Genomic DNA, 13,070 nt, shown 5'->3' with positions numbered 1-13,070 from the left:
CAACTGACTGCATTTAGAGTTGGTTCCTAGGGAAAGAAAACTCTAATGAGCTCAGCCGTGTATGTCGGCCTCAATGCTGTTTTTTAGGCATATCTATAGCATTTTTTTGAGTTATATTAGAAAGATCAGGGCTTGTCCTCTGACATCCAAATACCCTATTACTCTCAAGGGTTCCAGGGTGGTTTTTTTTGTTTTTTTAAAGATTCAATGGCCTGAAATAAATTAAAAACCTCTGATCGAAGGGACTTCCTCTTCCTTCCTTTCAGCCTGCTTTCCTTCTCTTCCTCTCCAGCTGTTAACTTTTGAAGCAGATGGACTTTTGAAGATACCCTTGCACAATAATCAGAGATCAGCCTTTGTGGCATGTGGAAGGCAGCCTTCTGTGCTGCCCCCAAGATGTGAAAACATACTGAAGGAACTGCATTTGCCTCTAGTGGCAACACCCAAGCAAGCTTTTAAAAACTCAAACTAAGCAAGGTCCAATGTGGATAGGATTTGAATGAGAAACCGCCAGGCCATAGCAGGACCGTAGGCTAGATTAGGAAATTGGAAAACATCCCAGAAATCCATGGCAAACCACTTTGGTACCATTGCCAAGTAAACCGCTTGGGTGTGAACAGGAGTCAACATCCTGTGTCTTGAGGGTGTCAGTTTTTATTTGTTCTTTACCTTTAGAAAAAATCTCTAAAGCCACATCTTTTTTGTCAGTCTTTTGTTAAATTTAAATATATGCTTTTACTTTTTAATATTCTATTGTTGTTAATTTTAGTCAAGTGCTTTCATAAGGTATTGTCAGGTGGAGTGTAACAAATCAACAATAAATATATTCCTTTATCTGGTGTCCTTCACCTATGTTGGACTACAGTTCCTATCATCCCCAGAGTAGAACCAGTCATCCCCACCATATTCCATAAAGATACTCTGTTGTTTCATCTTCAACTGATCGCACGAGCAAGCTCCAAAACTTAAGACATCCACAGGACGCTACAGTACTCAGAAACATTGTAGCAGACCTCCAGACCGTCAGAGGACGGTGTAGCCGCCTCTCTGCCCGCCCCTCCCCAACACTTCTGCCGTATGAGAATGCGGAGCGAAGAGCTAAGCTTTCTAACTCAGCTTCGCATCCGGGTCCCGTGCGCGAGATCTCGGGCAGTCTTTTTTTTTTTTTTTTTTCCTATTTCTTCTTTTCCGGGAGTGGACTTAAATCCGTCCGCCCCTGGTTGCGCGCGCCTTCCCCAGAGAGCCTGAGGGAGGGGGGGAATGGGCGTGGCCAAAGGCACGGAAGAGAAACGTACAGAAACTTTATTAGGAGACTTCGACCGACTCAAGCGCTGGGCGCTTTTTTTTTTTTTTTTTTTCTTCTTCCCCTTCCCACTTTGCACGCGCGGCCACGCCCCCTCCCCCTGTCGTCGGGCGTCCTCTGGATTGGAACCTTCCTCCGCAACTCTTGTGGGCAAAGACAGGTTCGCGGCGCGAGATCAACAAGCGACAGCCGAGGCGGCGAGAGGCACACACACACACACGCACACACGCACGCGCGCGCTCTCGTTCCCTTTTTGCGGAAGGCCTTCCCCCCCTCCTCCCCGGCCGCTGCTGGCGCGAGGAGGAGGAGGCGAGGCGGCGGCGGCGGCGGCTTCGCGCGTGTGAGCGCGGCCCCGCTCCCTCCTTCACTCCACCCAGTTGTAGGATCGATCCCCGGGGCAGGGCAGGGCCGGTGTAAGATGGAGGGTTTAACGTTGAGTGAAACGGAGCAGCGCTATTACTGCGACCTCTTCTCCTACTGCGACACGGAGAGCACCAAGAAAGTCGCGTCCAACGGGCGGGTCCTGGAGCTTTTCCGCGCCGCGCAGTTACCCAACGAGATAGTCATGCAGGTAAGCCGCCTCCGCCTCCGTGTCTCCCTTCCACCTGGCCCCCTTCCCTTCTCCCCGAAGGCGACCCAGACTGCTGCTCTTGACCTCCGGGGGGCCTCGGCTAGGGAAGCGTCAGCGGGGAGTTCCTGCTTCCCCTCGAGGCTTTTGAGCCCCAGCAGCTGCAGCGGGAGGGTCGCTTGGGGAGGGAATGTTTTAAGGAAAAGCGGGTCCATTTCTGAAAATGCACCAGCGAGGGAGGCGGTACAAGCTGGTGGTGTCTCTTGGGTTGCAGCACAAGGCTCGGGCACTTTTGCACTTCTTGTTTCCCAGTGCAAGATCAGCATTTACGACAAAACGCAAGGTATGACGTTAATCGCTTGGTTGGGTTTTTTTTTTTTTTAATTTAAATCCCGAAGTCTTCTGCAAAAGTAAAATAAGGAGACAATTTAATTGGAAACTGGATATGAAGATAGGCGTTTCCAAGGAATTTAGAACTGCAAGGCTTTTTCCTATAACTTTTGAGTGGAAGTAGTACTTAAAGGCAACACAGAAACAACCTTTGCCTTTTTCTGCTTCACTAGTATTCAGTCTAACTATGTGGTAATCCTTTTAATTTTGTTGTGCTGGTACTCTGAATTACTGGACACAGTTTCATGGTATGGAGTGGATGCTTTTTTAGACTAGAGCTTTCTTAGCTCGGTATACTTGCAAAGTGTACCTTATAGTTAGGAATGTATGTTTTGAAATTAATTTTAGTGCAGCTGCTTTCATTTTTTTTTCTTGGATTCTTTCTGGGAGTGTTGAACCATACTAAATATTTCATAGAAAGTGGCATAATACTATTTTAACAATCTGATATGATCTTTTATTTATTCCACTAGTTCATTTTATTAGTTTGCACAAAAACATTTGGGTTTTGTAAGTGTGTAGTCATAGGTGTGACTTGATCATCATCATTTGATTACTATCCAAAAGTGTAAGAAGCAGTAGTTGTCATTAACCTGTATCGCCGCCTTATTTTTTATTAAGTGTAGAATGCAGCCCAACTTCTTTTTGAAGTTATTGAAAATTTAAGGCACTGAAATAGGTTAGTGACAATTAGTGCTTCCAACTCTTTTGGACAGTCACTGATTATTTCCTTCACTTGAACAAATAAAAAGCAGGCAGTGTACTGTATTTCAGCATGTGTGGCAGGACTCTCATGAGGCAAAACAAATTTATCTATTAATGATATGGTTAGTAAGTAGATGTTGTGTTACATTGTTTTAATCTATTGAAAGCCTGAACTGTGTATTACACAACTGTTGCCAACAAACAAGTAGAGAAGACTGTATTAAGACTGCTTTGCCCCTTGTATGAAATAGACATGGCCTTGAATCTTGACTAACTGGAACATGTCTAAAAGATAAGTTTTTGACAAAACTTGCTATATTTGCTCATGAATACAATTGTTGTGTTAAAAGGGGTTTGAGTTTTAGTTACACTTGAATGAGATCTACATCTTCTGTAACTGTCAAAATAGACTCAATTCTGTCAGTATTCAAGCACATTGTATATGTTCTTCTGTTTGCTTTTACTTTCTAGCTTATCACTTTTATCAGAATTAAAGCATTTATATTACGAAGATTTGTAACTTATGTTTATTGCTTTGTATTTATTCATTGTAAATATAGTTCCTCTCTTTTGAGGGGGACACCTGATTTTGTTTTTAAGAACATTTTAAGCAGTTTTTCACTTAGACCTTTTAAGTCCACATATATAGCCAGATGCCCTCTAAGTATTTTGGACTGTATCTTCCACAATCTTTTGCTTTTGGTCATACTGTAAAAAGAATATCATCTAATTGGGAAGTAGGCTGCCTATCACTATCCAAGGTAGCATTGTGTCCCCATATACATTTCTGCTGCGTTTTAATTGTTTACAATGAAGTTCTTAAAAGTTTGAAATGGGAAATTGTGTACTTTGTAAAACAAATTCAGAAGTGGCATAGGACAAACGCTTGACACAATTTGACACCCCCCCCCCCGAAAATTAGAATTTCTCCTGTATTGATTCAGAATGTTGCATTTAACTTTAACTCTCCTATTGTAATGCATATTGCATAAATGTCCAGCAGCCTACATAATAATACAGTTAATTTTTAGCTGAATAATTCTTCAAGTAGTGATTGTTTTGCTGATTGCTGTAGTATTTTATATGGTTTCTGCTTGTACTCAAAATGGAGAGAAACACTAAATAAATACTGTTTTACTGTTGATACATGGCCAGTTATCGCCTAAGATCCAGTTCTAAATAAGGTGAACTATCAATATGTAAACTAACTTCCATTTTTGGAATCTAGTTGAAAAGAAAGCATGCAATAGAAAAATTATTAACAGAGAATCCCAGTGGAATAAATAAGGGTATATCTCTTTTTAGCCTATCAGTAATACAAAACAGGAATTATGGAAAACAAAAATTGGGTCAAGTTAAGTGTCCATCCTTTCTATTCAATGAAGGAAATGTAGTGAAAGCTTAGGCAGTTTCATGTGAGCAGGAAGTTCAATGTATTCTATTAGAACTTGATAGCTTAAACGTTTGATTAACTTTATGGAGTGATTGCTGGACAGAAGTGTATAAAATTGTATTTAAATTTCTCTGGAGTATATTACAATGTGTACATTCCATTTTTATGTAAAGGCAACTGGACCTTCATGCCATTTGTTTGTTCATTAGCAGACTGTCTTTCTGAAAATTGAACCACATCTGGTAGGGATGGAGAAGCTGATAAAAGAAAGCTCTGGTCTTAAAAAAAAAAAAGGTCCCAAAAAAGGTCTAAGAACTTTATAGAAAAATATCCAGGGACAAAAATTGCCCAATTTATTTATATAAGAAAGATAGTGAGAAATGTCTCACAATGTTTCCAGCTTTTCCATCCTAAGCCCCCTACTTAGGATGTATTACGACAGAGCTATTGTTAGGGGATTGGAAAAAATTCCAGAATCCATGGTTGGTATGCCTATTCCCTAACTTGTTTAATGTATGTAAAAGCACATTTGTTTAATGTATGTAAAAGCAAATTTTTACCTTAAGGTTCAAATGTGAAGAATTTCTTTTAATGGTATTTTTAGAAAATTGTTCAGCTATGTGTACATCTGATGCAATAAGTAGTCACTTAAAATGCTGTATCATGTTTAGCTGCTATTAATTGAACTTGAACTTTATGAGTTATACTTAAATAGCATAGATTTTCTTGCAATTATTGGGATAATATTTCAGTTACTACTGTCTTAAGTTTCTCCTAACAATTTTTTTTAAAAAAATCTAGAATATAAATATAGTTACCCTAAATTGAGATACAATTAATATGTATGTTTTACATATTACAAAAGGAGTTCACGAATATGAAGAACTTACCTACTCAGGGACTTTTTGTCTTTAAAGCATTTATCAACTAACTAATGAAGAAACTTTGAATCAATGCTATGTTTAGAGTCGGAAAAAACATAGCTATCTCAATTTTCAACCCAAAATATTGTGGGAATTTATGGGATTGAATTAATCTTGCTTAATGTGCCTAATCCTGCAATGTTATTATACATTCATTTGCAGCTTTTGTACAAATTGTTGCAGAGACTAAACTTACACAAGAAGAGGGATTGCTTGTAGTCTAGTAGTCATGATATTACGTTAAAATAAACACCTCTCACAGATAGTCCTTTCTCTGCTGTCTCTAGGAATTCAGTGGTATTTCTTAACTAAAATAAAAACTCATCCAGATTGAACTTGATGCCTGATGACTGAATGGACAAGCCTGTGCAATATATTTTGCCACAGCAAGAGATATTTTTATTTGTATTCCATCTTTTTTATGTTGCATTGGAAGACCATTTTGTTTTATATTCAATTTATTATATAGTTTGTATGTATATTTATCTAGGTAAACCTTCCTGTGTGTACTGGAACCTTTTAAAATTAAATTAAATCAAACTGCATCAGTTTTATTACTAATGTTATAATTCAGGTTTTGAGTACCCAGTTTTTTTATCTGATATAACAGGTTCCAGAATGCTTCATCCCAAATTTTCAATGAAATTGGCTGAGGAGTAATGGTTCCCATAGCTAATTGACTTGATGTTGATACTGTCAGTCAGATCATTACAGATTGTTTCTGATAGATTTGCTTGTACAGCATGCTGCAGTCAGAAAAATGTATGATTAAAAACTGAAGTTGAGATTCTTACAGAAATTAATAAAAATGAAGTTCTTTTTCTGGTGGAAACAGCAAAATGTATTGCCGTAACAAATATTCAAACTGGGGAAATTAGGATATTTCACTGAACAGGAATATGAACTATTAAGTACCATAAAGCATATTTATGTTAAATATTGAACAGAAACTAGGAAATTAATACTTTATAATACTTTTGCATTATTGGTGAACAGAATTGTTGCTAAACACAGGGCTGCAATTTGAAGTGAACATTCATATGATGGCAGTCTCTTATAGATATTCATTCATCCCTCCTTGTGGATTTTATTTTCTTTGAATCAATGGCTATTAAAATGTGCATTTAAAATTGCCAAATTTTTCATTACAGTTACAAATGCATGACTACATTCTGCAGTGCTGCATGCATATTATCTATGAAGAAATTAACAATAAGTAATATGCACCCATGCATTGCAAAACTGTCTTATTATAATATATAGTTATTGAAAAATGGCTCAGTGTCATTAACTTTGAATTTTGGAATTATTTATTCCTTTGACAGAATGCATATATTCATACTAAGCTTTATAGACAGATACAATCTCACGATATGTATATTGATCTGTCTGTAGATCATGGAACTTTGTGGTGCAACTAGACTTGGATACTTTGGAAGAAGCCAATTCTACATTGCTTTGAAACTTGTTGCAGTGGCTCAGTCTGGGTTTCCACTACGAATGGAAAGTTTAAATTCTGGTAAGCCTTGAAATAATATGAAAATCAAATTTAAAATATGCCTGTTGTCTGACTATGATATATTACTGGCCTAGTTCCTCAAAAATGAAATAAGGAACTCATAAAACAGTGTCTCACACATGACTTGTGTTAGTGTTCTTACTATCACAAGAAAGTGGAACAATCACAGAATTCCAGCTCTTGAGCTACAAAAGAAAGCTGAATTTTAGACTTCTTACATGTATGTAAAACATATAACTTATATGTGTAAACCTTTCAGTCTTAAGATTGTCATGCATTTTTAAGTGTAAGGGAAAATGCAGAATTTTGTTTTTAATGTGAAAAGGAATGTCAAACAGCCTGGCCTGATTTTCATTTTAACTTATTTTAATTTATTCTCAAAGTCGGTGCTTATTTATTTTCTCCAGTACGGAGATGGAGAATCCACCAATAGGTTTTCTTTGTCTGCCTGCTCTTGAGACCAAGTAGCCAAACTTGACACGCCCCCTCTTGCCAGGAGATCCAGTCTTAACTTGGTCTCAGCTCTTGAAAGACGTTTCAGGTTTGAAATTTTGAGGATAAAGGAGAATCACCAATGGAGTTTTCTAACCTGCTATCTTGAGAGCCAAACCTGAAACGTCTTTCAAGAGCTGAGACCAAGTTAAGACTGGATCTCCTGGCAAGAGGGGGCGTATCAAGTTTGGCTACTTGGTCTCAAGAGCAGGCAGACAAAGAAAACCCATTGGTGGATTCTCCATCTCCGTACTGGGAAAAGGCGTTCAGGTAAGACAACACCCCTTTCCCGTAGAGGGAAATAGGAATAAATAAGTGAACCTACAAAAGAATGAAATAGTAATGCCTGGTAAGATTTCTCAATTCACTGTCAGTAAGTATAGAAGCGGGGAGGGGGGGGAAGCACAAGCAGAAAAAACTTGTGTGCATTCTAACACGTGGCTGCTCAGGTATTATGCTGTAATGGGCTTGAGGTGCTTTTGGAATTATCCGGCGGAAAGCCCATATTGTGATAGTTCATTATATATCAAAAACTTTGCAATGGATTAAATACCGATATTTAAAAAGTTGTTATTGGGTGTAGGGGGATAGCTGCAACACTACACGTTTCAAACTTGGGAGCTTGCTTTTAAAATAAACATCAGTTGATAGATGCAAGCTTTTCCATGAATCTGAGTTGAAACTATTTTGATTCTCTTCCTGAGGTTCACCAGCTTGATTGGTCAAGATTGCTTTAAAATGCTTTAAATTTGGATTTGGGAAGTTGTAATACTAATACAGTAAGCTCAGTGCTAAGTTACTATGATACTTAAGATACCATGTCTTATTGTTTAGATGCAAACACATACAGTACAGTGGTTCTTAAAGGTTTGTGGATCCTTTTGAATTTTTGATATTTTTGCATAAATGTGACTTAAAACATCATCCCTTCTTCCCACAAGTCCTAAAACTAGGTCAAGAGAACCCAATTACAAAAATGATTCAAAAACATTAGACTTGTTCATTTATTTATTGACAAAAATGATCATAAACTACATATGTATGTACATTGTATGGAGAATTACATTTTCTTTCTGTATGGAAGCTTCTTGCTGTTACAGCACTCCTGTATATATATATTTATGAATTAAATGCCTTCTGTTTGTTTCTAGATAAAAAGAAATACAAAATATTAAATGTGTATGTTAAAGAGATGTGTTTAAAGTTTCAAGACATTTTGAAAATAAATTATTCCTATTAAAATATTTAAATTTTCTAGGTAGTCCTCAACTTACGACCACAATTGAACCCAAAAATTCTGTTGTTAAGTGAGACATTTGTTAAGTGAATTTTGCCCATTTTATGACCTTTCTTGCCTCAGTTGTTAAGTAAATAAGTTAGGAAACCGGTTCTTAAGTGAATCTGGCTTCTGCATTGACTTTGCTTGTCAGAAGGTCACAGAAGGGGATCACATGATCTTGGGACACAGCAACAGTCATAAATATGAACCAGTTGCCAAGGGTCTGAATTTTGATCACGTGAGCATGGCGATACTGGAAAGATCATAACTGAAAAACGGCCCTAAGCCACTTTTTTCAGTGCCATTGTAACTTTGACTGGTCACTAAATGAACTGTTCTAAGTCGAGGACTACCTGTATTGATGTTTTTATGTTTGAAAATACGATACTAAAGATAATTGTTCTTTGGATTTTAACTGAACTGCCACAATCTTACTTATTTTCATAGTAATACAATACGATTTAACAAAATATTTTAGCAACAACTCAAAATTAAAATTATATTTTAATTCACTACTCAACGGAATTTTGTAATATAAGTTTCTTAACCCATGCCATCTTATTTTGACAGTCAAAGACCTCCCCCTGCCCCGATTTGTGATGTCAAAGAATGAGCAAGAGTTAAGGCATTCATCCTTGTATTCTTCAGATGCTGATAACTCATCTTCCTATTCAGGTGCAATTCCTCCTCCACCAGGCAGAATACAAGCTAAAAAGGGCTCTGTGAGCCATGATATAGTTCAGCAACGTCCATCTACAGATCAACAGGTAATGAAATCTAGAGGCTGATTTAGGGGTACGTGAGTCTTTCATGTCTAGTTCTGTGATAAGTTAAAAAAAAAAAAAAAACAATAGTCGCAGGTTTGGCTACTTTTGATTTACTTTAATTTGTCTAAGAAATTGTGTATCAGGAAAAATAGATTCCATGATTTTTATCCTAGAATCTCAAATTTAATAAGGTTTTCAGTAGATTCCTTCTCAAACTAGTCTTTCTTTTTTACTCTATTTCACACAATCACATAGCTTAATTTTTATTTTTTTATATATATAAAATAAAATACTTTAATATTTGTACGACCAAACTTAGCATATTCCTTCCAATAGAACAGATAGTGCTAACTGAACAGATTCCTTTCCCCTTCCTTGCATGTGTGCCCTTTCCAGCTACTCTAGGAAATGATATGCTCTTAAATATGAACATAGAATCATAGGGCTGGGATGGACCTCGGAGGTCTTCTAATCCAACCCCCTGCTCAAGGCAGGAGACTTTAAATATGGAAGGTTTGGACTTCGTCTCTTCCAATTTATTTGAAAATACAATGGTATATAGAAGATAATCTGGAGATAAGTAGACAGTTTAAAATGGGAACAGAGCTGTGGATTTATTTCTAGATTCGATTTTAATTTGAAAGAGATGAGAAGTTCAGGAATTCTACAATTATTTTTCTAAACAATTTCTGCTGAACATTTGTGCAATTTTTTTTTTAAAAAATTAAATACTGGATTTAGCAAGGATTAATATTTCGATTGCTAATTTGTAGATTGGTCTTCAGCTTTTCTGGTTTTTCCTTTTTATACATAGTGCAGTATTGAAAACACTTGCATTTTCCCGTATTGTTGAACCAAAGTAGTATGTGAACAGGGTGATTGTGTAGATGCAGAGGGAACTCCTGTATCAAGGAGTGTTTTTCAGTAGCTTCAGTTGTGTTGCTGATCAGAACTTTGGGTGTATAAAATGTCTCATTGTAGCTAATGTCTTGATTACTGCAAAATATTTTTTGTGCGGCTAACTATGAAAATTGTCCAGAAGCGCAAGTTGATATGGTAACAATTGTACCAGTTGCGAGAATCTCATTGCTTAATTCTGAAGGCCTTAAATTAATATTTATTTGCTTCTGGATAGTTTAGAGTAGCAGGACTTACAGTTCCAAAATCTCAGATGGGTTGGTTTTCAACTATTCAGATATGTACTTCCTTCACATACGGCTTCAGCGTTTACTTCTGGCAACTAGTCAGGTTTAAGGTTTATTCAGTATCAGACCATACCTTAGATATGGAAGGCCATCCGGGGATTTCAAGCACTAATCTTTCTGTTGTTTAAGCAATACATTTAACTGCTATTTTAAATGCCATTTTACAGCTATCCATATATTTGAGTAATAATAACCTTTTGCTATCTCCTTTGTATTGAGAGGTTGCAGTCTGTCCTCTCTTGATCTGGAGTGCCATTTTAGTTGGCATTAAATGTGTCAAGGTCTAAGACATGGTTGTCGAATCTCTTGCCTTGCCTGGACCACAGTGAGCGAAGAGAAATTGACTTGGGCCGCATATAAAATATATAATATAGTTAATGTGTATACAAATCAAACATCCTTTATTTTTTTATATATTTTTATGATCTTGAGGTGCCACATTATTAGCTGTCCAGGAAGGACTGCATGCAGCCCTTGGGCCGCAAATTAGACACACCTGGTTTGAGACATATTTTGTAAGGAGGAATTATTAGAAACCTGCAATCATCTGCATAGAATTAGGTCGGTCCAGATCTCTGATCTCAGGAACAGTTTGGATGTGAAGATTTGCCATCTGTGATTTACTTGACTTAATTTAAAGAAAGTTAATCTTGATGCAACATCAGGGAGAAAAAGCAAGTTAAAAATCAAGGAAAAAAGTGAAAATAATTGGCAGTAAGCATATAGGGTCAATAAGTTCCAGCGGCTGAAGTGAAGCAAAATGGACGTCCATGTATGCATGTGCAAAGATGTGGGATTACCTTCCATGCAATTCTTGTAAACAATTGTTTTAATTATTTCAGGAAAGATGCTTCCTATATGTTCCCACACAGAGAAATACCTCTTTGGAAGGCTTTGCACAGCCTTAATTCATGTATCCATAGTAATACTGTTTTGACCAAGTTGTTTACCTTGCTTAGGACAGATTGCTAAATATAGGCAGGCTTTATTGATTACTTTTCATCTGACTGCCTTCAACTGAAAACCTTTATCATAGAGTTGACAGACTATAACTTGTATTAAAATTATGCATTCAACTGTTTTTAGAACGGGTGTTTTTAGAACAGGCCTGTTATTTAATTTGATTTTAGAACAGAAACTTGTGTATATTTATCGTGGTTTTTAGTATCGCCTGTTCACCGCCCTGAGTCCCGTAAGGGAGATAGGGCAGTATATAAATTTAATAAATAATAATAATAATAATAATAATAATAATAATAATAATAATAATAATAATAATAATAATAATAATAATAATAATAATAATAACAACAACAACAACAACAACAACAACAACAACTGTTTTCTGGATATGGTGCTGGCAGCACAACATGTAATATAATTCCATTAAAAGTACCATATATAATATATTGTTACTGAATGCTTTGGAATCAGACATGTCTGAACAAGCTGGGCTTGATCCAGAGATTGTGTTAACCGAAAGGTATTCTTAAAAGAGTATTTCCTGTCACCTCTCCCCCACATTTGTGGGGGAGAACAGTTGGAATAAGAGAATAAATGCTGAAAAAATGTAGTGATAACCCTGTCTATTGAGTACCAGACAGCTTTGAACGGCAGTAAATGAGCATGAGAAACTTTTCTGAAGATTTTATGTCTGCAGGACTTTTAATTACAAACTACTATCCTTGGTGAATGTTTCCTGTACACAGAGTAAAATCCATTGTCAGAACGGTTTTCATCAACAAAGCGAGAATAGAGCAGTTCTCCCTTCCTTGTCATACCTTTAACATTTGCTTCAAAGGACTGTCCAATCTTTTGAGCAGATTTTGCTTGAAAAGGGGCAGAGAAAAGCCTCAAGTGGTAATTGGTTCATGCAGCGTGACTTTTCACCCAGCATGTAATTCCCTGTAGTTTTTTATTTGTTTGTTTCATTCGTTTGTTTCTCAATAAAGAGAACTAAATCTGATTCCACAAAAATCTTTGACAACTGCTATTGTCTTAATAAGTTGCGTCTGTCATTGTGTGGAGGAGTATTTCAATTATTCAATGATGAGGAGATATTAATTTATTCATGTAATGCTGTACTGCAATAAAAAAGATAGGACCTGTCCCTTTCAAAATGTGTTAACCTATTCTAATAAAATTATATCTTGGGTGAAATCCAGCTTCATATATTCAGTAGCAGAAACAGTTTCTGCAGATAAAGTGAGAGGAGTAAAAGAATTCATTCCCTGAAGCTCCCCATGTACCCCCATACAGGTAGTCCTCACTTAATGACTGTAATTGGGATTGACAAATCTGTCACCCAGTAAAGTACTTGTTAAGGAAAACTACACGTGACCACTCCAGTTAGTGATAGTAGTCGCTAAGTGGAGTGAATCATTCATGGTTAAGTGAATCATCCGTGGTTGTTAAGCGAGACTACAACTATCAACCTCCTGCTGGCAGCGCCATTGATTGCTTGTTGGAAGTCAGCTGGGAAGATTACAAATGGCAACGACGTGTCTGCAGGACACTGAAATCGTT

At 36.9% G+C, this 13,070-nt stretch overlaps 1 protein-coding gene across 1 annotated transcript in view; it reads left to right on the top strand.

The window, feature by feature from the left end:
* The first annotated feature begins 1,657 nt into the window (after positions 1-1,657).
* REPS1 (RALBP1 associated Eps domain containing 1) overlaps positions 1,658-13,070 on the top strand; it is a 43,616-nt gene continuing 32,203 nt past the window's right edge. Inside the window, exons 1-3 of the mRNA XM_015822173.1 lie at positions 1,658-1,874; positions 6,678-6,801; positions 9,143-9,339. Of these exons, the coding sequence (XP_015677659.1) occupies positions 1,722-1,874; positions 6,678-6,801; positions 9,143-9,339 (474 nt within the window). The 5' untranslated portion in view covers positions 1,658-1,721. The remainder of the gene's footprint in view (positions 1,875-6,677; positions 6,802-9,142; positions 9,340-13,070) is intronic.

Source organism: Protobothrops mucrosquamatus, unplaced genomic scaffold (assembly GCF_001527695.2).
Source record: "Protobothrops mucrosquamatus isolate PMUCROS unplaced genomic scaffold, P.Mucros_1.0 scaffold1485, whole genome shotgun sequence".
NCBI classification, from domain to species: domain Eukaryota; kingdom Metazoa; phylum Chordata; class Lepidosauria; order Squamata; family Viperidae; genus Protobothrops; species Protobothrops mucrosquamatus.
Note: the sequence above shows the minus strand (reverse complement) of the source record. Positions and strands in the feature narration are given on the sequence as shown.